This window comes from Oncorhynchus mykiss, chromosome 9 (genome assembly GCF_057628025.1).
Source record: "Oncorhynchus mykiss isolate SJ-2025 chromosome 9, ASM5762802v1, whole genome shotgun sequence".
Classification (NCBI taxonomy): domain Eukaryota; kingdom Metazoa; phylum Chordata; class Actinopteri; order Salmoniformes; family Salmonidae; genus Oncorhynchus; species Oncorhynchus mykiss.
In genome coordinates, this window is record NC_143030.1 from 76,887,195 (window position 1) to 76,912,134 (window position 24,940).

Here is a 24,940-nt window from a genome sequence, read left to right on the forward strand (position 1 = left end):
AAAACACAGATGGGAAAAAGGGCTGCCTAAGTATGATTCTCAATCAGAGACAACGATAGACAGCTGCCTCTGATTGGGAACCACACTCGGCCAAAAACAAAGAAACAGATAACATAGAATGCACACCCCCAAATTACCCCCTGACCTAACCAAATAGAGAATAAAACGTCTCTCTAAGGTCAGGGCGTGACACCAGGGGCCCTGACCTCCAGGGATCCCCCATTGATTTGCCAAATTGTATAGAAATTAGCTTCAAAACTGCAAAAATGTATTTAGCTGTAAAACTGCAACTTATTTTCTCTGCCCCATTGCAAAATGTGTAGAACTGCATGACATTTGTTATAAAACACAACCAAATCTCGCTTGGGGCCCCCAAAAGGCTATGGCCGGCCCTGCGACCGAGTAATGCTTGGGGCATTGGGCTGTGTTTAGATTACAGAGCAGCCTCTGTAGTGTTATGTTGATGGAGACGTCCAGATCCCAGTCAAGACTTTCCTCCCTGTATTGATCTCCTCATTCCTCTCCATGGATCTGTCTGTCTGTCTCTCTCTCTTTCTCATTATTTCTCTCTCTCTGACTGTCTCTGCTCTGTCTCTCTCGGTTTCTCATTATCTCTCTCTCTCTCTCTGTCTGTCTCTGCTCTGTCTCTCTCTGTTTCTCATTATCTCTCTCTCTCTCTCTGGCTGTCTCTCTCTGTCTCTGTCTCTCTCATTATCTCTCTCTGTCTGTCTCATTATCTCTCTCTCTGTCTGTCTCTGCTCTGTCTCTCTCTCTCTTTCATTATCTCTCTGTCTCTGCCTCTGTCTCTGTTTCTCATTATCTCTCTCTCTCTTTGTCTGTCTCTGCTCTGTCTCTCTCTGTTTCTCATTATCTCTCTCTCTCTCTGTCTGTCTCTGCTCTGTCTCTCTGTTTCTCATTATCTCTCTCTCTCTCTCTGTCTCTCTCATTATCTCTCTCTCTCTCTCTGTCTCTCGCATTATCTCTCTCTCTCTCACTCTCTCTGTCTCTCTCATTATCTCTCTCTCTGTCTCTCTCTCTCTCTTTCATTATCTCTCTGTCTCTGCCTCTCTCTCTCTCTCTCTCTTTCTCTCTCATTATCTCTCTCTCTGTCTCTCTCTCTCTTTCTCTCTCTCTCTTTCATTATCTCTCTGTCTCTGCCTCTATCTGTCTCTCTCTTTGGCTCTGACATGTCAGACAGGTAGGGGACAAAAATAATCCCAAGGCTTCTCACTCAGAGGAAGAGGCTCAGTCTAGTTTCCCTTATTCAATCTTGTTCTGAAGGCAGCTCTACCACAAATTATTTCCAATCATAAGGCCAAAGTTAAGACCTTAAAGCTTAAAGATAAAATAAAGAAAATCCAAGGTGTGTCACAGCAGGTCCACACACATGAACAACACATCCCCTCTCCCCCTCTTGATTATAGTCCTAGAATGATTGTGGATTACATCAAGCAAAAACAATGGAACACTTTGAAGTTCCACCACCTTCCACCATGCTTGGCCAGGCTACAAACCAAACACTGAAACCTAATTTCATTTGATAAGGGTGTGTGTGTGTGTGTGGGGGGGGGGGGGGAGTTGAAAAGTCTTTACCTAAGTGACTCATCTGTACTAATATGTTTTGGCAGAGGTCTCACGACAATATCATAGGTAAATACGGCTCAGAACAAATACCACACACACACACACACACACACACACACACACACACATACACACACACACACACACACAGATACACACCATCCCTTGATACAATTCAGCATGCTAAGGGGTGTAAAATGTTTGTTCAGGATGTGAGAAGTGAATCCATTACGTCCAAATATAGAGTCTGGTTGTCACTCCGGGCTCTGGGGACTTTGGGGAGCTGTGATGCGATGATATGCTTTTCACAGTGTGTGTGTGTGTGTGTGTGTGTGTGTGTGTGTGTGTGTGTGTGTGTGTGTGTGTGTGTGTGTGTGTGTGTGTGTGTGTGTGTCTGTGTGTTTCAGGCAGCAGCAGGCCTATTCAAGCAGAGAATGAGTGCTGCCAGTCTGACAGCCAGCTGGAAATGAAGGGAATTATTCTGTCTCTTTGTCTGTCTGGTCCAATGCCTCCAAGCCTCCTGTTTCAAATCAAACTGTTGATTTAAATGATAAAGAAACAATCATACACCCACAACATACACAGTATTGTGCTGTGTTGTCACTATTCACCTGAGAAGGTATACCATCACAATACAAACACTAGTAAATCTATTCTGACATATGTTGTGTCTCATTCAAAGCCTCCTAGCCTATAGGCCTCCAGGAGAGAAAGAATGAGAGGGGGCGTGGAGAGAGAGAGAGAGAGAGGGGTGGGAGGGGGGAGAGAGAGCGAGAGAGAGGGGGCGTGGGGGGGAGAGAGAGCGAGAGAGAGGGGGCGTGGGGGGACAGAGAGAGATAAGGGGGGGGAGAGAGGGGGGAGTGGGGGGAGATAGAGCGAGAGAGAGGGGGCGTGGGGGGGAGAGAGAGAACTAGGAGAGGGACCGACTTCGGCGGAAGTCGTGACAGAAGCAGGTACGGGGACTAAAACATTTAATTATAACGGACAGAGACGAGACAGGAACAGAGTCAGAAACACATTCAGAAGACAAAAACAATACAATGCAGCAGTGGAGAACAGAGCTGGGGAACAGACACATATCGGGGAGGAGAAGAACATGTGACAGGTGAGCCCAATAACGCTGATGCGGATGACAAGGGAGGGCAGGTGTGAGTAATGGATGGCAGGAGCGTGTGATGCAGGGTAATCTGGCGCCCTCAAGCGCCAGGGAAGAGCGGGAGCAGATGTGACAGTTACTGTATTTCTGTCATCCTGTTTATCTCTCTGGACAACTCAGTAGTTACTGTACTTCTGTCATCCTATTTATCTCTCTGGACAACTCAGTAGTTACTGTATTTCTGTCATCCTGTTTATCTCTCTGGACAACTCAGTAGTTACTGTATTTCTGTCATCCTGTTTATCTCTCTGGACAACTCAGTAGTTACTGTATTTCTGTCATCCTGTTTATCTCTCTGGACAACTCAGTAGTTACTGTATTTCTGTCATCCTGTTTATCTCTCTGGACAACTCAGTAGTTACTGTATTTCTGTTAACCTGTTTATCTCTCTGGACAACTCAGTAGTTACTGTATTTCTGTTATCCTGTTTATCTCTCTGTACAACTCAGTAGTTACTGTATTTCTGTTATCCTGTTTATCTCTCTGGACAACTCAGTGGTTACTGTATTTCTGTCATCCTGTTTATCTCTCTGGACAACTCAGTAGTTACTGTATTTCTGTCATCCTGTTTATCTCTCTGGACAACTCAGTAGTTACTGTATTTCTGTTATCCTGTTTATCTCTCTGGACAACTCAGTAGTTACTGTATTTCTGTTATCCTGTTTATCTCTCTGGACAACTCAGTTGTTACTGTATTTCTGTTATCCTGTTTATCTCTCTGGACACCTCAGTAGTTACTGTATTTCTGTCATCCTGTTATCCTGTTTATCTCTCTGAACAACTCAGTAGTTACTGTATTGCTGTTAACATGTTTATCTCTCTGAACAACTCAGTAGTTACTGTATTGCTGTTAACATGTTTATCTCTCTGAACAACTCAGTAGTTACTGTATTGCTGTTAACATGTTTATCTCTCTGAACAACTCAGTAGTTACTGTATTGCTGTTAACATGTTTATCTCTCTGAACAACTCAGTAGTTACTGTATTTCTGTCATCCTGTTTATCTCTCTGGACAACTCAGTAGTTACTGTATTTCTGTCATCCTGTTTATCTCTCTGGACAACTCAGTAGTTACTGTATTTCTGTCATCCTGTTTATCTCTCTGGACAACTCAGTAGTTACTGTATTTCTGTCATCCTGTTTATCTCGCTGGACAACTCAGTAGTTACTGTATTTCTGTCATCCTGTTTATCTCTCTGGACAACTCAGTAGTTACTGTATTTCTGTTATCCCGTTTATCTCTCTGGAAAACTCAGTAGTTACTGTATTTCTGTTATCCTGTTTATCTCTCTGGACAACTCAGTAGTTACTGTATTTCTGTTATCCTGTTTATCTCTCTGGACAACTCAGTAGTTACTGTATTTCTGTTATCCTGTTTATCTCTCTGGACACCTCAGTAGTTACTGTATTTCTGTCATCCTGTTATCCTGTTTATCTCTCTGAACAACTCAGTAGTTACTGTATTGCTGTTAACATGTTTATCTCTCTTAACGACTCAGTAGTTACTGTATTGCTGTTAACATGTTTATCTCTCTGAACAACTCAGTAGTTACAGTAGTTCTGTCATCCTTTTATCCTGTTTATCTCTCTGAACAACTCAGTAGTTACTGTATTGCTGTTAACATGTTTATCTCTCTGAACAACTCAGTAGTTACTGTATTTCTGTTATCCTGTTTATCTCTCTGGACACCTCAGTAGTTACTGTATTTCTGTCATCCTGTTATCCTGTTTATCTCTCTGAATAACTCAGTAGTTACTGTATTGCTGTTAACATGTTTATCTCTCTGAACAACTCAGTAGTTACTGTATTGCTATTAACATGTTTATCTCTCTGAACAACTCAGTAGTTACTGTATTTCTGACTGTGCTATTCTTTCATTTTTGCAACATGAAATCACTATTAGTTAGCATGTGGAACATTCAGGGCCTAAACTCATCAACCTTTAGACTGAAGAGTTTAGCACTGGAGTTAAAAACAAATCTTAAAGATGTTGACGTCATCATTCTGCAGGAGACATGGTGTAAGGCTGACATTGTCACTCACTGTCTCACAGGCTACAGAGAGGTAATCATGATGTCACTGCCCCACAGGCTACAGAGAGGTAATCATGATGTCACTGCCCCACAGGCTACAGAGAGGTAATCATGATGTCACTGTTCCACAGGCTACAGAGGTAATCATGCTGTCACTGTCCCACAGGCTACAGAGATGTAATCATGCTGTTACTGTCCCACAGGCTACAGAGAGGTAATCATGTTGTCACTGTCCCACAGGTTACAGAGAGGTAATCATGCTGTCACTGTCCCACGGGCTACAGAGAGGTAATCATGCTGTCACTGTTCCACAGGCTACAGAGAGGTAATCATGTTGTCACTGTCCCACAGGTTACAGAGAGGTAATCATGCTGTCAATGTTCCACAGGCTACAGAGAGGTAATAATGCTGTCACTGTCCCACAGGTTACAGAGAGGTAATCATGCTGTTACTGTCCCACAGGCTACAGAGAGGTAATCATGCTGTTACTGTCACACAGGCTACAGAGAGGTAATCATGCTGTTACTGTCACACAGGCTACAGAGAGGTAATCATGATGTTACTGTCCCACAGGCTACAGAGAGGTAATTGTGAGTCACAGAAACACAGATCTGTGAATAGAGGCAGGGACTCTGGAGGATCGATAATTTGGTACAAATCCAAACTACAAAATGTATTTGATCCCCTCAAAATTAATAAAGATCACATTTGGGTAATATGCGCAATATACAGTATATCCCCCCTCAGAATCCCCATATTACTCAGAGGAGATCTCCCCCCCCCCCCCTCAGAATCCCCATATTACTCAGAGGAGATCTCCCCCCCTCAGAATCCCCATATTACTCAGCGGAGATCTCCCCCACCCTTAAGGAAGAGACGTCCATTACCAGGCCCAGAGAAATGTGCTCATCTGTGGGGACACAAATGCGCACACAGGAACACTACCTGATCTAACGAGCACAAGAGGGGACAGCTTTATTACAGGCCATTCTGTTTCTAACTGTCTTCATCTCCCCCATAGAAACAGTGACAGCACCGTCAACAACAACGGAAGGGATCTGTTGCAGCTCTGTAGAAACCTGGGTCTGTACTAGTGTCAATGGTAGGTTACGGGGGGACTCTTTGGGGAGATTCACCTACTGCTCACCTCTTGGCCAGAGCACAGTAGACTATATGATTAAAGACCCTTTCTCTCTCATCTCATTCATCGTCAAAACACGAACACCTCTGTCTGATCACAGCCAAATTACCTTGTTCCTCAAAAGAACAGACATGGAAACAACCAGACATTCACAGCCCAGTAAGCTGTTCAACATCAGACATTCACAGCCCAGTAAGCTGTTCAACATCAGACATTCACAGCCCAGTAAACTGTACAACATCAGACATTCACAGCCCAGTAAACTGTTCAACATCAGACATTCACAGCCCAGTAAACTGTACAACATCAGACATTCACAGCCCAGTAAACTGTACAACATCAGACATTCACAGCCCAGTAAACTGTACAACATCAGACATTCACAGCCCAGTAAACTGTACAACATCAGACATTCACAGCCCAGTAAACTGTACAACATCAGACATTCATACAGATTGGTACAAAACAGCACAGAGGAAAACCAGAAAGAAACCTGGAACCAACAAATCCAAACACTCTTAGATAACTTAGTGGACACCACATCCACTCACATGGTTGTAATGGGTGTCATGGTTGTCATGGGTGTAATGGTTGTCATGGTTGCCACGGGTGTAATGGGTGTAATGGTTGTCATGGTTGCCACGGGTGTAATGGGTGTAATGGTTGTCATGGGGAGGATAAGAGGGTTCTGAATATTGGTTTGCGCCTGTATGCATGTCAACCTACCCGTGACTATGGTGTGTTCTCCTCCAGAGCAGGAGAAGTCTCCGGAGGTGAGCAGGAAGCAGGTTGCCTCTTTCTTGCTTTTCTTGTTCCCCCTGGCCGACCGGGAGTGTTCTCGACCGTCGCCGTGGCCGTGCCGTAGGTTCCACTTCTCGCTGGGTGACAGTGGCTGGGTCAGGCTGCACCCCTCATCCGACGACAGAGCCAAGTTGGCGTCTCCGTTCTGCTTGGAGTCTGACAGGAGGACAGGAGGACAGGTTTGGTTCATAAAGCGTAAGATCTAGAATCAGGTCCTCCCTGTTCATGTCATCTTTTTCATTTGGATATACAGGTTAGTTGAGGTAATATCTGTGTTTTTTATTCCATTTTTTATTTAACCTTATTGATACAGGTTTTCTCTCGTTGAGATAACATCTCTTTTCCAAGAGAGACCTGGTCCAATAGCAGCAGGGGGAACAACGTTTCAGACAAAACAACTTACATACACTAACACAACATTAAACAAATCAACATGTACAGTGCATTCAGAAAGTATTCAGACCCCTTCACTTTTTCCACATTTTGTTACGTTACAGACTTATTTTAAAATGGAATAAAAACATTTTTTCCTCATGAATCTACACACAATACCATAAATTGATAAAAAAAAAACACAAGTATTTTGACCATATGCTAAGAGACTCGAAATTAAGCTCAGGTGCATCCTGTTTCCATTGATCATCCTTGAGCTGTTTCTACAACTTGGTTGGAGTCCACCTGTGTTAAATTCAATTGATTCAACATGATTTGGAAAGGCACACACCTGTCTATATTAGGTTCTACAGTTGACAGTGCATGTCAGAGCAAAAACCAAGACACGAGGTCGAAGGAATTGTCCGTAGAGCTCCGAGACAGGATTGTGTTGAGGCACAGATCTGGAGAAGGGTACCAAAAAATGTCTGCAGCATTGAAGGTCCTCAAGAACAGAGTGGCCTCCATCAAACTGAAATGGAAGAAGTTTGGAATCACCAAGACACTTCCTAGAGCTGGCCGCACAGCCAAACTGAGCCATTGGGCGAGAAGGGCCATGGTTAGGGAGGTGACCAAAAACCCGGTGGTCACTCTGACAGAGCTCCAGAGTTCCTCTGTGGAGATGGGGGAAACTTCCAGAAGGACAACCATCTCTGCAGCATTCCCCCATCAGGCCTTTATGGTAGGGTGGCCCGGAAGCCACTCCTCAGTAAAAGGCACATGACAGCCCGCTTGGAGTTTGCCAAAAGGCACCTAAAGACTCTCAGACCAGAGAAACAAGTCTGATCTGATCTGGTCTGATGAAACCAATATTGAACACTTTGGGCTGAATGCCAAGCATCACGTCTGGAATAAACCTGGCACCATCCCTACGGTGAAGCATGGTGGTGGCAGGCTAACCAGGATCAAGGGAAAGATGAACGGAGCAAAGTACAGAGAGATCCTTGATGAAAACCTGCTCCAGCGTGCTCAGGACCTCAGCCTGGGGGAGAAGGTTCACCTTCCAACAGGACCACGACCCTAATCACACAGCCAAGACAACGCAGGAGTGACTTCGGGTCAAGTCTCTAAATGTCCTTGAGTGGCCCAGCCAGAGTCCGGACTCAAACCCGATCGAACATCTCTGGAGAGACCTGAAAATAGCTGTGCAGCGACGCTCCCCATCCAACCTGACAGAGCTTGAGAGGATCTGCAGAGAAGAATGGGAGAAACTCCCCAAATACAGTTGTGCCAAGCTTGTAGCATCATACCCAAGAAGACTTGAGGCTGTAATCGCTGCCAAAGGTGCTTCAACAAAGTACTGAGTAAAGTGTCTGAATAGTTAAGTAAATAAGGTATTTCTGTTTTTTATTTTTAATAAATTTGCAAAAAACATCTAAAAACATGTTTTGTGATGTCATTATGGGGTATTGTGATGTAATTATGGGGTATTATGATGTTATTATGGGGTATTATGATGTCATTATGGGGTATTGTGTGTAGATTGATGAGGAAAATTTGTTATTAAATCCAATTTAGAATACGGCTGCAACGTAACAAAATGTGGAAAAAGAGAAGAGGTCTGAATACTCTTCGAATGCACTGTACATGGCAAAACTGATGCTAGATCAGCAATACTGGGCTTGATTGAGCATGCCAGGCAAATTGGATCCAATAAAATATTGAAAAAAACTGCTAACCCCGCCCCTCTGGCACTCCAGACAGACTGGAGCAAACGATCAAACTATTGGACATGTTTTGAGTAGTATTTAAACCCTAAGTCACAGAAACAAAAAGTCTGCAGGAGACATAGCGATGGGTTTACAGTAGAAAGTCAACATCCCTTCAGGTTTTAGGGAAAGGTTGAGCCACAATGTCATTTTACCGGGAAAACACCATTTTGAACAAACTCATTTATTGGACAGCAGCAACCTTATAAGAAGATGAGAGAAGAATAACAACCTTATAAGAAGATAAGTTAAAAGGTCCATGGCCAATTTCTCAAGCAAGAATTTTGCTAGGACTGTCTGGGAGTGTCCTGCGTGGGGAGGAGGAAACAGAAAATGTGCTGTTATTGGCCGAGAGGTTTGGAATTCGCTTTCTTAAAGGGTCTATTAACTCTAATTATGATGTCACCATGGGAGGCCAAAACTCCATCCCACCAAAACGGGCTTAAATTTCAGGCCCGTCTTTACAAACAGATCTCACACTAAAAGGGAATTATCATCATGTTCACGTCTTTGCAGTATTATTCCAACGTCATAGTGTGGAAATATATATAAAACACAGGAAACTCGCGTTTTTTGACTGCACTGGGACTCGGGGATGTAGACCGATGAATATACTGTATTTTGATAGTGGAGCAAGCAAAACGCTGACTCTGAATTTAACAAAAGTAGTTATTGTCTGAGAAAGGGTATATTCATGATTGTTTCAAGTTGTGTTACTGTGTTTGCGGCCAGGGACAGTAAACCTGGAAAGCTATGATACTATATGATTACAGTAAAAGGTAAATTATGTTACACCCCCCCCCCCCCCCCCCCCCCCGTTGTAAAAGAGCACCACAAATACTACCAGCATATCATACCTTATGTCAGTGAAGAACTGCAATACTGTAGTGATGTGTTCATTAGTAATGTGTTTAAGTGGATTGCGTGAGTTTTAAAAAAGGGTGAGTTGAATATGGTTTGAATGACTTGAATGAGTTATGAGTCTGAATGGGTTGAATCAATTACATATCCCCTTTACTTCTTTCCCATTATGGCACCAAAAGGATTTAGTGAAGGGATAAGTGCACAATGAAAACGGTCTATGAATGTTTCAGCGTGAATAAAGTGGTGGTGGTGTGATGTGTAAAGGGAGTTGTGGTTTAAAAAAGGTTGAATGAGGTCTGAGCTTTTAATGGGGTGGAATGGTTGACGGTTTGAATAAATTAAACATCCACTTGTCATTGTGGCCTATGACATATCATAACGATGCTTCAAAAAAACCATTAGACTAAATAAAATGTTAAAAGGGATGAATTAGTACGGTGGAATATTTGGTATTTCAAGAATCGAATTTGAATTGGTCTCTGACCTGAGCGGTTCCTGTTGATATTCTCCTCTGCAGCCAGCGGCCATGTATCACTCTGAGTACTGTCCCTGGGAGAGGTAGCGACAGACTTCCCGAAGGAGGGCGTGTCCGTGGGAGCGTCCGGGTTCGGATTGTGTGCTTTCTTCTTCTTAGGCAGCTTCTGTTTAGCCATGGCCAGGGAGTAGTACATCCCAAAGTTGTTGACTATAACAGGCACGGGCATGGCGATGGTCAGCACCCCCGCCAGGGCGCACAGCGCGCCCACTATCATGCCCAGCCACGTCTTGGGGTACATGTCCCCGTAGCCCAGGGTGGTCATGGTGACCACGGCCCACCAGAAGGAGATAGGGATGTTTTTGAAGTGGGTGTGTTTAGAGCCGCGGGGGTCGTCCGGTTGGGCCCCTATCCGCTCTGCGTAGTAGATCATCGTGGCGAAGATGAGGACGCCCAACGCCAGGAAAACGATAAGCAGGCAGAACTCGTTGACGCTGGCTCTCAACGTGTGGCCGAGAACCCTCAGACCGACGAAATGCCTGGTCAGCTTGAAGATCCGGAGGATCCGGACGAAACGGACTACCCGTAGAAACCCCAGGATGTCGGAGGCTGCTTTAGAGGAGGACAGGCCGCTGAGGCCCATCTCCAGGTAGAAGGGCAGGATGGCCACGAAGTCAATGACGTTTAACATGTTCTTGATGAAGAGCAGCTTGTCGGGGCAGCACACGATGCGGACGAAGAACTCAAAGGTGAACCAGACCACACAAACACCCTCCACCACGGTCAGAATGGGCTTGGTCACCACCTAGAGTAGATCACATTATACATGAGATTACACATTATATTATACATTAGATTAGATTATACATTAGATCATACATTACATTATATTATACATTAGATTAGATTATACATTAGATCATACATTACATTATATTATACATTAGATTAGATTATAGATTTGATTATACATTAGATTAGATTATACATTAGAATATACATTAGATTTGATTATACATTAGATTAGATTATAGATTAGATTATACATTAGATTACACATTAGTTTAGATTATAAACTAGATTATAGATTAGATTAGATTATACATTAGATTAGATTATACATTAGAATATACATTAGATTAGATTATACATTAGATTATAAATTAGATTAGATTATAGATTAGATTATACATTAGATGATACATTAGATTATATTATACATTAGATTAGATTATATATTAGATTAGATTATACATTAGATTATAAATTAGATTAGATTATAGATTAGATTATACATTAGATTATATATTAGATTAGATTATACATTAGATTATACATTACATTATACATTAGATTAGATTATATATTAGATTAGATTATACATTAGATTAGATTATACATTAGATTATACATTACATTAGATTATACATTACATTATACATTACATTATACATTAGATTAGATTATATATTAGATTATACATTAGATTAGATTATATATTAGATGATACATTCGATTAGATTATACATTCAATTATACATTAGATGAGATTATACATTAGATGAGATATTAGATTAAACATTAGATTTGATTATTCATTAGATTAGAATATAGATTGTATTATACATTATATTATATTATACATTAGATTAGATTATAGTTTTGATTATACATTAGATTAGATTATACACTAGATTATACATTAGATTATACATTAGATTAGATTATATATTAGATTAGATTATACATTAGATTATACATTATATTATATTATACATTAGAATGTACATTAGATTAGGTTATACACTAGATTAGATTATACATTAGATTAGAATATACATTAGATTAGATTATAGATTTGATTATACATTAGATTAGATTATACATTAGATTATACATTAGAATATACATTAGATTAGATTATATTATACATTCGATTAGATTATATTATACATTCGATTAGATTATACATTAGATTATAGATTATATTATACATTAGATTATAGATTATATTATACATTAGATTAGATTATACATTAGATTATACATTAGAATATACATTAGATTATTGGTTATATTATACATTAGATTAGATTATAGATTATATTATACAGTAGATTATAGATTATATTATACATTAGATTAGATTATAGATTATATTATACATTAGATTATAGATTATATTATACATTCGATTAGATTATACATTTGATTATACATTAGATTATACATTAGAATATACATTAGATTAGATTATAGATTAGATTATAGATTAGAATATACATTCGATTGGATTATACATTAGATTAGAGATTAGATTATATATTAGATTATACATTAGCTTTGTTTATACATTAGAATATACATTATATTAGATTATACATCATATTAGGTAACACATTAGATTATAGATTAGATATTAGATAATACATTAGATTATAGATTAGATATTAGATTATACATTAGATTATAGATTAGATATTGATTATACATTAGATTATACATTATATTAGATTATACATTATATTATACATAAAATTAGATTATAGATTAGATTATACATGAGATTATATTATACATTAGATTAGATTATAGATTAGATTATACATGAGATTATATTATGCATTAGCTTTGATTATACATTAGATCAGATTATAGATTAGATTAGACATTATATTATTGAATTTAAATTCAGGGATCATTAAAGTATCAATACAGTTGAAGTCAGAAGTTTAAATACATTTAGGTTGGAGTCATTAAAACTCGTTTTTCAACCACTCCAACACTTTCTTGTTACCAAACTATAGTTTTGGCAAGTTGGTTAGGACATCTACTTTGTGCATGACACAAGTAATTTTTCCAACAATTGTTTACAGACAGATTATTTCACTTATAATTCACTGTATCACAATTCCAGTGGGTCAGAAGTTTACATACACTAAGTTGACTGTGCCTTTAAACAGCTTGGAAAAGTCCTGAAAATGATGCCATGGCTCTAGAAGCTTCTGATAGGCTAATTGACATCAATAGAGCCAATTGGAGGTGTACCTGTGGATGTATTTCAAGGCCTACCTTCAAACTCAGTGCCTCTTTGCTTGACATCATGGGAAAATCAAACGAAATCATCCAATACCTCAGAAAATAATTGTAGATCTCCACAAGTCTGGTTCATCCTTGGGAGCAATTGTACAAACAACAGTACGCACGTATAAACACCCTGGGACCAGGCAGCCGTCATACCGCTCAGGAAGGTGTTCTGTCTCCTAGAGATGAACATACTTTGTTGCGAAAAGTGCAAATCAATCCCAGAACCAAGATCACCTCCTCAGTGTGGTTCCCCACCACTATACGTTCTGTTGTACATACAGTAGTACTACGTAGAGCCTATTTACATCTAAGTATCTCTCTCACCTTCACCAAGATCACCTCCTCAGTGTGGTTCCCCACCACTATACGTTCTGTTGTACATACAGTAGTACTACGTAGAGCCTATTTACATCTAAGTATCTCTCTCACCTTCACCAAGATCACCTCCTCAGTGTGGTTCCCCACCACTATACGTTCTGTTGTACATACAGTAGTACTACGTAGAGCCTATTTACATCTAAGTATCTCTCTCACCTTCACCAAGATCACCTCCTCAGTGTGGTTCCCCACCACCACGCGTTCCGTGTGGTTCTGAAGGTCGTTGAAGTACTCGTGAGTCTCCAGGCAGAACGTAGTGATGGAAATCAGGATAAAGAACAGAGAGGCAAACGCTATACCCTGCAACGAGACAATCAATCAATAAATCAATCAATACATTGACACATCAAATCAAACACTTGACAAATCAAATCAATGAAATGTATTTATAAAAGTCAATTTTACATAAGCAGTTGTCAGAAAGTGCTTTCATAAGTACGAAACACTCAAAGTCAGTGAGAGGAAACATGTTGGACAGGACATAGTTACAGGACACAGATACATACTAGTTACTATAGTAACGGCATTGTACTAGCAGAGTAACGGAGCTGAGCATTTTCTGCTATTACACAAACGCAGTAGGGACCGTTGCTTTTATTCCACACTGTTACTAATGTAAGGTGTTACTGAGAAATATACAGATAACATGATCCATTGTACTTACAGAGGATCCATTAAAACTGTTAGAGAGAACACAGTTACTCGTCTACAGCTTTTATTTCAACATTACTGGCTGATTTCTGTTGTTTTCACTTCAGCAAGCTAACAATTATTCTGTAAAAATACAAGTCCAGGACAGTCACACCACAGAACCAACAGCAGGCAACAGTCACACCACAGCACCAACAGCAGGGAACAGTCACACCACAGCACCAACAGCAGGGAACAGTCACACCACAGAACCAACAGCAGGGAACAGTCACACCACAGAACCAACAGCAGACAGCAGGGAACAGTGACACCACAGAACCAACAGCAGGGAACAGTCACACCACAGAACCAACAGCAGGTAACAGTCACACCACAGAACCAACAGCAGGTAACAGTCACACCACAGTACCAACAGCAGACAGCAGGGAACAGTCACACCACAGAACCAACAGCAGGTAACAGTCACACCACAGAACCAACAGCAGACAGCAGGGTACAGTCACACCACAGATCCAACAGCAGGGTACAGTCACACCACAGAACCAACAGCAGGGAGCAGTCACACCAACAGCAGGTACTACACAATTGATGATGTAAAGCTAATGGTTAACAAGGGCGAGAGGATGAATCTGGTCAGCATTCACAAACAGATCACAATCAGACCAGAAAACAAGGCAGATTCCAGAGCAACAGCCTCTATAATCTGGCAGTGCTGTAAAACATCATCAACCACTATGCAGCCACGAGGCCCATCATCTAACCAGCCATCAGCCTCTATAATCTGGCAGTGCTGTAAAACATCATCTAACCAGCCAACAGCCTCTATAATCTGGCAGTGCTGTAAAACATCATCTAACCAGTCAACAGCCTCTATAATCTGGCAGTGCTGTAAAACATCATCTAACCAGTCAACAGCCTCTATAATCTGGCAGTGCTGTAAAACATCATCTAACCAGCCAACAGCCTCTATAATCTGGCAGTGCTGTAAAACATAATCTAACCAGCCAACAGCCTCTATAATCTGGCAGTGCTGTAAAACATAATCTAACAAGCCAACAGCCTCTATAATCTGGCAGTGCTGTAAAACATAATCTAACCAGCCAACAGCCTCTATAATCTGGCAGTGCTGTAAAACATAATCTAACAAGCCAACAGCCTCTATAATCTGGCAGTGCTGTAAAACATCATCTAACCAGCCAACAGCCTCTATAATCTGGCAGTGCTGTAAAACATAATCTAACCAGTCAACAGCCTCTATAATCTGGCAGTGCTGTAAAACATCATCTAACCAGTCAACAGCCTCTATAATCTGGCAGTGCTGTAAAACATCATCTAACCAGTCAACAGCCTCTATAATCTGGCAGTGCTGTAAAACATCATCTAACCAGTCAACAGCCTCTATAATCTGGCAGTGCTGTAAAACATCATCTAACCAGCCAACAGCCTCTATAATCTGGCAGTGCTGTAAAACATCATCTAACCAGCCAACAGCCTCTATAATCTGGCAGTGCTGTAAAACATCATCTAACCAGCCAACAGCCTCTATAATCTGGCAGTGCTGTAAAACATCATCTAACCAGCCAACAGCCTCTATAATCTGGCAGTGCTGTAAAACAGTGCAGGCCGCATTGTGAGGGCCTCCATCCATTAGCAGCCACAAGGCCCATCACCTAACCAGCCACGAACCACTACGCAGCCACAAGGCCCATCACCTAACCAGCCACCAGCCACTATGCAGTCACAAGGCCCATCATCAGCCACTATGCAGCCACAAGGCCCATCATCAGCCACTATGCAGCCACAAGGCCCATCATCTAACCGGCCATCAACCACTACGTAGCCACAAGGCCCATCATCTACCCAGCCATCAGCCACTATGCAGCCACGAGGCCCATCATCTACCCAGCCATCAGCCACTATGCAGCCACAAGGCCCATCATCTAACCAGCCATCAGCCACGAGGCCCATCATCTAACCAGCCATCAGCCACTATGCAGCCACGAGGCCCATCATCTACCCAGCCACCAACCACTATGCAGCCACATGGCCCATCATCTACCCAGCCATCAGCCACAAGGCCCATCATCTAACCGGCCATTAGCCACTACGCAGCCACATGGCCCATCATCTACCCAGCCACCAGCCATTAGCAGCCACGAGACCCATCATCTACCCAGCGACTAGCCACTATGCAGCCACAAGGCCCATCATCTAACCAGCCATCAGCCACGAGGCCCATCATCTACCCAGCCATCAGCCACAAGGCCCATCATCTACCCAGCCACCAGCCACTATGCAGCCACAAAGCCAATCATCTACCCAGCCATCAGCCACTATGCAGCCACAAGGCCCATCATCTAACCAGCCATCAGCCACTACAGCAGCCACGAGGCCCATCATCTACCCAGCCATCAGCCACTATGCAGCCACAAGGCCCATCATCTACCCAGCCATCAGCCACTATGCAGCCACAAGGCCCATCATCTAACCAGCCATCAGCCACTACAGCAGCCACAAGGCCCATCATCTAACCAGCCATCAGCCACTACGCAGCCACAAGGCCCATCATCTAACCAGCCATCAGCCACTACGCAGCCACAAGGCCCAACATCTAACCAGCCATCAGCCACAAGGCCCATCATCTACCCAGCCATCAGCCACTATGCAGCCACAAGGCCCATCATCTACCCAGCCATCAGCCACTATGCAGCCACGAGGCCCATCATCTACCCAGCCATCAGCCACTATGCAGCCACAAGGCCCATCATCTACCCAGCCACCAGCCACTATGCAGCCACGAGGCCCATCATCTACCCAGCCACCAGCCACTATGCAGCCACAAGGTCCATCATCTACCCAGCCACCAGCCACTATGCAGCCACGAGGCCCATCATCTACCCAGCCACCAGCCACTATGCAGCCACGAGGCCCATCATCTACCCAGCCACCAGCCACTATGCAGCCACGAGACCCATCATCTACCCAGCCACCAGCCACTATGCAGCCACGAGGCCCATCATCTACCCAGCCACCAGCCACTATGCAGCCACGAGGCCCATCATCTACCCAGCCACCAGCCACTATGCCACCACGAGGCCCATCATCTACTCAGCCATCAGCCACTATGCAGCCACAAGGCCCATCATCTACCCAGCCACCAGCCACTATGCAGCCACAAAGCCAATCATCTACCCAGCCACCAGCCACTATGCAGCCACAAGGCCCATCATCTACCCAGCCATCAGCCACAAGGCCCATCAGAGATGGAGGAAAGAGGCCCATCAGAGATGGAGGAAAGAGGCCCATCAGAGATGGAGGAAAGAGGCCCATCAGAGATGGAGGAAGGAGGCCCATCAGAGATGGAGGAAAGAGGCCCATCAGAGATGGAGGAAGGAGGCCCATCAGAGATGGAGGAAAGAGGCCCATCAGAGATGGAGGAAGGAGACCCATCAGAGATGGAGGAAGGAGGCCCATCAGAGATGGAGGAAAGAGGCCCATCAGAGATGGAGGAAGGAGGCCCATCAGAGATGGAGGAAGGAGGCCCATCAGAGATGGAGGAAAGAGGCCCATCAGAGATGGAGGAAGGAGACCCATCAGAGATGGAGGAAGGAGGCCCATCAGAGATGGAGGAAAGAGGCCCATCAGAGATGGAGGAAGGAGGCCCATCAGAGATGGAGGAAAGAGGCCCATCAGAGATGGAGGAAAGAGGCCCATCAGAGATGGAGGAAAGAGGCCCATCAGAGATGGAGGAAGGAGGCCCATCAGAGATGGAGGAAAGAGCCCCATCAGAGATGGAGGAAGGAGGCCCATCAGAGATGGAGGAAAGAGGCCCATCAGAGATGGAGGAAGGAGGCCCATCAGAGATGGAGGAAAGAGGCCCATCAGAGATGGAGGAAGGAGGCCCATCAGAGATGGAGGAAAGAGGCCCATCAGAGATGGAGGAAGGAGGCCCATCAGAGATGGAGGAAGGAGGCCCATCAGAGATGGAGGAAGGAGGCCCATCAGAGATGGAGGAAAGAGGCCCATCAGAGATGGAGGAAGGAGGCCCATCAGAGATGGAGGAAGGAGGCCCATCAGAGATGGAGGAAGGAGGCCCATCAGAGATGGAGGAAAGAGGCCCATCAGAGATGGATGAAGGAGGCCCATCAGAGATGGAGGAAAGAGGCCCATCAGAGATGGAGGAAGGAGGCCCATCAGAGATGGAGGAAAGAGGCCCATCAGAGATGGAGGAAAGAGGCCCATCAGAGATGGAGGAAAGAGGCCCATCAGAGATGGAGGAAGGAGGCCCATCAGAGATGGAGGAAAGAGGCCCATCAGAGATGGAGGAAGGAGGCCCATCAGAGATGGAGGAAAGAGGCCCATCAGAGATGGAGGAAAGAGGCCCATCAGAGATGGAGGAAAGAGGCCCATCAGAGATGGAGGAAGGAGGCCCATCAGAGATGGAGGAAAGAGGCCCATCAGAGATGGAGGAAGGAGGCCCATCAGAGATGGAGGAAAGAGGCCCAGAGAGGCTTGGAAACGCAGACATGTTTACATCAGCTCTCCATTAGATCTCACCTGATAACTTACCAGACTTTTCTGAGTCTCGTTCTATTATTTTCACGTGTGGTCATCGCTTGTCGATCAAATCTAGTATGATAAAGAATAATTAAACGATTGAGAATACACCTACGTGTAGTTCAGTGGAGGCTGCTGAGGGGAGGACGGCTCATAATAACATCTGGAATGGATTTTCAGTGGGAATGGTACCAAACACATCAAACACGTTGGTTTCCATGTAGCTGATACCATTTCCATTGACTCCATTCTGGTCGTTGTTATGAGCCGTCCTCCCCTCAGCAGCCTCCACTGGGCTCGTTGAACTGTTTACAGAAGAGAATCGTGGCAGGTGTCGGTTCTGCCTCTGACCTTAAACTCAGTTTCACCACTGAGAGTCCCTGGTCGAAGCATTCACCCCATTTCCTGCTCATCTCCCACAATAACTCTGTACGGGTTAGGGATAGCATTGTGTTTGTGTTAGCATTGTAAATAAATCCAAAAGTACTGTACAGCTGATTGATTTGTGTGGGGAGGGCTGAATGTAGATATGGCGGGTACCTGGTGCCTGAATGGCATTGATGACAAGGTACATATTTAACCAGCTGTTATCCAGGTGAGCAGGAGGACGAGAGAGGACACAGATGTGTTCCAATCCGTCCATGACGCTACAGTCAGAGCTAATAACACTAGAGTCCTCTAACAGGCACAGGGCCGACTCAAATTGCGCCCTATGTCCTACATAGTGCACTCCTTTTGACCAGGGCCCTTGTCCAAAGTAGTGCACCACAGAAGAAAAAGGACCCCATATGGAATGCATTACAAAATATACGAGGGAATATGAAAAGAGACGGTTTTTAGACGTGTTGTTTGTTGATAGCGACGGTTTGTCGACCTCCGTACTCAGTTAGTCACATCCTAATCAACACCAGCTTCATGATGAGCAACATACATGCTATAAAGACTAGCTAGATGAAACATGACTACATCACACTGAAGACAGTTACATCACACTGAAGACAGCTACATCACACTGAAGACAGCTACATCCCACTGAAGACAGCTACATCACACTGAAGACAGCTACATCACACTGAAGACAGCTACATCACACTGAAGACAGTTACATCCCACTGAAGACAGCTACATCACACTGAAGACAGTTACAGTTACATCACACTGAAGACAGCTACATCCCACTGAAGACAGCTACATCACACTGAAGACAGTTACATCACACTGAAGACAGTTACAGTTACATCACACTGAAGACAGCTACATCCCACTGAAGACAGCTACATCACACTGAAGACAGTTACATCACACTGAAGAGAGTTACATCACACTGAAGACAGCTACATCACACTGAAGACAGCTACATCACACTGAAGACAGTTACATCACACTGAAGACAGCTAAATCACACTGAAGACAGCTACATCACACTGAAGACAGCTACATCACACTGAGGACAGTTACATCACACTGAAGACATCTACATCACACTGAAGACAGCTACATCACACTGAAGACAGCTACATCACACTGAAGACAGCTACATCACACTGAAGACAGCTACATCACACTGAAGACAGTTACATCACACTGGAGACAGCTACATCACACTGAAGACAGTTACATCACACTGAAGACAGTTACATCACACTGAAGACAGCTACATCACACTGAAGACAGTTACATCACACTGAAGACAGCTACATCACACTGAGGACAGTTACATCACACTGAAGACAGCTACATCACACTGAAGACAGCTACATCACACTGAAGACAGCTACATCACACTGAAAACAGCTACATCACACTGAGGACAGTTACATCACACTGAAGACAGCTACATCACACTGAAGACAGTTACATCACACTGAAGACAGTTACATCACACTGAGGACAGTTACATCACACTGAAGACAGCTACATCACACTGAAGACAGCTACATCACACTGAAGACAGTTACATCACACTGAGGACAGTTACATCACACTGAAGACAGCTACATCACACTGAAGACAGTTACATCACACTGAAGACAGCTACATCACACTGAAGACAGCTACATCACACTGAAGACAGCTACATCACACTGAAGACAGTTACATCACACTGAAGACAGCTACATCACACTGAAGACAGCTACATCACACTGAAGACAGCTACATCACACTGAAGACAGCTACATCACACTGAAGACAGCTACATCACACTGAAGACAGCTACATCACACTGAAGACAGCTACATCACACTGAAGACAGTTACATCACACTGGAGACAGTTACATCACACTGAAGATAGTTACATCTTGTAATGGATACATCACACTGAAGATAGTTACATTTTGTAATGGATACATCACACTGAAGACAGTTACATTTTGTAATGGATACATCACACTGAAGATAGTTACATTTTGTAATGGATACATCACACTGAAGACAGTTACATTTTGTAATGGATACATCACACTGAAGATAGTTACATTTTGTAATGGATACATCACACTGAAGATAGTTACATCTTGTAATGGATACATCACACTGAAGACAGTTACATTTTGTAATGGATACATCACACTGAAGACAGTTACATTTTGTAATGGATACATCACACTGAAGACAGTTACATTTTGTAATGGATACATCACACTGAAGACAGTTACATCTTGTAATGGATACATCACACTGAAGATAGTTACATCTTGTAATGGATACATCACACTGAAGATAGTTACATCTTGTAATGGATACATCACACTGAAGACAGTTACATCTTGTAATGGATACATCACACTGAAGACAGTTACATTTTGTAATGGATACATCACACTGAAGACAGTTACATCTTGTAATGGATACATCACACTGAAGACAGTTACATCTTGTAATGGATACATCACACTGAAGACAGTTACATTTTGTAATGGATACATCACACTGAAGACAGTTACATTTTGTAATGGATACATCACACTGAAGACAGTTACATCTTGTAATGGATACATCACACTGAAGACAGTTACATCTTGTAATGGATACATCACACTGAAGACAGTTACATCTTGTAATGGATACATCACACTGAAGACAGTTACATCTTGTAATGGATACATCACACTGAAGACAGCTACCTCACACTGAAGACAGCTACCTCACACTGAAGACAGTTACATCACACTGAAGATAGTTACATTTTGTAATGGATACATCCCACTGAAGATAGTTACATCTTGTAATGGATACATCACATTTCAATATTTTTGGGGGACAGAATGAGCACTATCAATCTTTTGATGACGGAAGGAAACATTTTGGTGGAAAGACAAATCTAGAGTACATCTCTACAAAGAAAAGACTAATCTAGAGTACATCTCTACAAAGAAAAGACTAATCTAGAGTACATCTCTACAAAGACAAGACTAATCTAGAGTACATCTCTACAAAGACAAGACTAATCTAGAGTACATCTCTACAAAGACAAGACAAATCTAGAGTACATCTCTACAAAGACTAATCTAGAGTACATCTCTACAAAGAAAAGACTAATCTAGAGTACATCTCTACAAAGACAAGACAAATCTAGAGTACATCTCTACAAAGACTAATCTAGAGTACATCTCTACAAAGACTAATCTAGAGTACATCTCTACAAAGACAAATCTAGAGTACATCTCTACAAAGACTAATCTAGAGTACATCTCTACAAAGACTAATCTAGAGTACATCTCTACAAAGACTAATCTAGAGTACATCTCTACAAAGACTAATCTAGAGTACATCTCTACAAAGACTAATCTAGAGTACATCTCTACAAAGACTAATCTAGAGTACATCTCTACAAAGACAAGACTAATCTAGAGTACATCTCTACAAAGACACATCTAGAGTACATCTCTACAAAGACAAGACTAATCTAGAGTACATCTCTACAAAGACAAGACACATCTAGAGTACATCTCTACAAAGAAAAGACTAATCTAGAGTACATCTCTACAAAGAAAAGACTAATCTAGAGTACATCTCTACAAAGACAAGACTAATCTAGAGTACATCTCTACAAAGAAAAGACTAATCTAGAGTACATCTCTACAAAGACTAATCTAGAGTACATCTCTACAAAGACTAATCTAGAGTACATCTCTAAAAAGACTAATCTAGAGTACATCTCTACAAAGACTAATCTAGAGTACATCTCTACAAAGACAAATCTAGAGTACATCTCTACAAAGACAAATCTAGAGTACATCTCTACAAAGAAAAGACTAATCTAGAGTACATCTCTACAAAGACTAATCTAGAGTACATCTCTACAAAGACACATCTAGAGTACATCTCTACAAAGACAAGACTAATCTAGAGTACATCTCTACAAAGACTAATCTAGAGTACATCTCTACAAAGACACATCTAGAGTACATCTCTACAAAGACTAATCTAGAGTACATCTCTACAAAGACACATCTAGAGTACATCTCTACAAAGAAAAGACTAATCTAGAGTACATCTCTACAAAGACTAATCTAGAGTACATCTCTACAAAGACACATCTAGAGTACATCTCTACAAAGACTAATCTAGAGTACATCTCTACAAAGACACATCTAGAGTACATCTCTACAAAGACAAGACTAATCTAGAGTACATCTCTACAAAGAAAAGACTAATCTAGAGTACATCTCTACAAAGACAAGACTAATCTAGAGTACATCTCTACAAAGACAAGACTAATCTAGAGTACATCTCTACAAAGACAAGACTAATCTAGAGTACATCTCTACAAAGACACATCTAGAGTACATCTCTACAAAGACTAATCTAGAGTACATCTCTACAAAGACAAGACACATCTAGAGTACATCTCTACAAAGAAAAGACTAATCTAGAGTACATCTCTACAAAGACACATCTAGAGTACATCTCTACAAAGACTAATCTAGAGTACATCTCTACAAAGACTAATCTAGAGTACATCTCTACAAAGACAAATCTAGAGTACATCTCTACAAAGACAAATCTAGAGTACATCTCTACAAAGACTAATCTAGAGTACATCTCTACAAAGACTAATCTAGAGTACATCTCTACAAAGAAAAGACTAATCTAGAGTACATCTCTACAAAGACTAATCTAGAGTACATCTCTACAAAGACAAATCTAGAGTACATCTCTACAAAGAAAAGACTAATCTAGAGTACATCTCTACAAAGACTAATCTAGAGTACATCTCTACAAAGACTAATCTAGAGTACATCTCTACAAAGAAAAGACTAATCTAGAGTACATCTCTACAAAGAAAAGACTAATCTAGAGTACATCTCTACAAAGACAAGACTAATCTAGAGTACATCTCTACAAAGACAAATCTAGAGTACATCTCTACAAAGAAAAGACTAATCTAGAGTACATCTCTACAAAGAAAAGACTAATCTAGAGTACATCTCTACAAAGACAAGACACATCTAGAGTACATCTCTACAAAGAAAAGACTAATCTAGAGTACATCTCTACAAAGAAAAGACTAATCTAGAGTACATCTCTACAAAGAAAAGACAAATCTAGAGTACATCTCTACAAAGAAAAGACTAATCTAGAGTACATCTCTACAAAGAAAAGACTAATCTAGAGTACATCTCTACAAAGACAAGACACATCTAGAGTACATCTCTACAAAGACAAATCTAGAGTACATCTCTACAAAGAAAAGACTAATCTAGAGTACATCTCTACAAAGAAAAGACTAATCTAGAGTACATCTCTACAAAGACAAGACTAATCTAGAGTACATCTCTACAAAGACAAATCTAGAGTACATCTCTACAAAGAAAAGACTAATCTAGAGTACATCTCTACAAAGAAAAGACTAATCTAGAGTACATCTCTACAAAGAAAAGACTAATCTAGAGTACATCTCTACAAAGAAAAGACTAATCTAGAGTACATCTCTACAAAGAAAAGACTAATCTAGAGTACATCTCTACAAAGACAAGACTAATCTAGAGTACATCTCTACAAAGACAAATCTAGAGTACATCTCTACAAAGAAAAGACAAATCTAGAGTACATCTCTACAAAGAAA

General features: G+C 42.0%; 1 protein-coding gene across 1 annotated transcript in view; it reads right to left on the bottom strand.

Annotated features, from left to right (window-relative positions):
- The window catches only part of LOC110532802 (voltage-gated potassium channel KCNC1), a 54,845-nt gene that overhangs the window by 5,637 nt on the left and 24,268 nt on the right, over positions 1-24,940 (bottom strand). The window contains exons 2-4 of the mRNA XM_036988924.2: positions 13,818-13,961; positions 10,206-11,001; positions 6,642-6,872 (exon numbers count right to left, since the gene is read on the bottom strand). Coding sequence (XP_036844819.1) covers positions 6,642-6,872; positions 10,206-11,001; positions 13,818-13,961 — 1,171 coding nt within the window. The remainder of the gene's footprint in view (positions 1-6,641; positions 6,873-10,205; positions 11,002-13,817; positions 13,962-24,940) is intronic.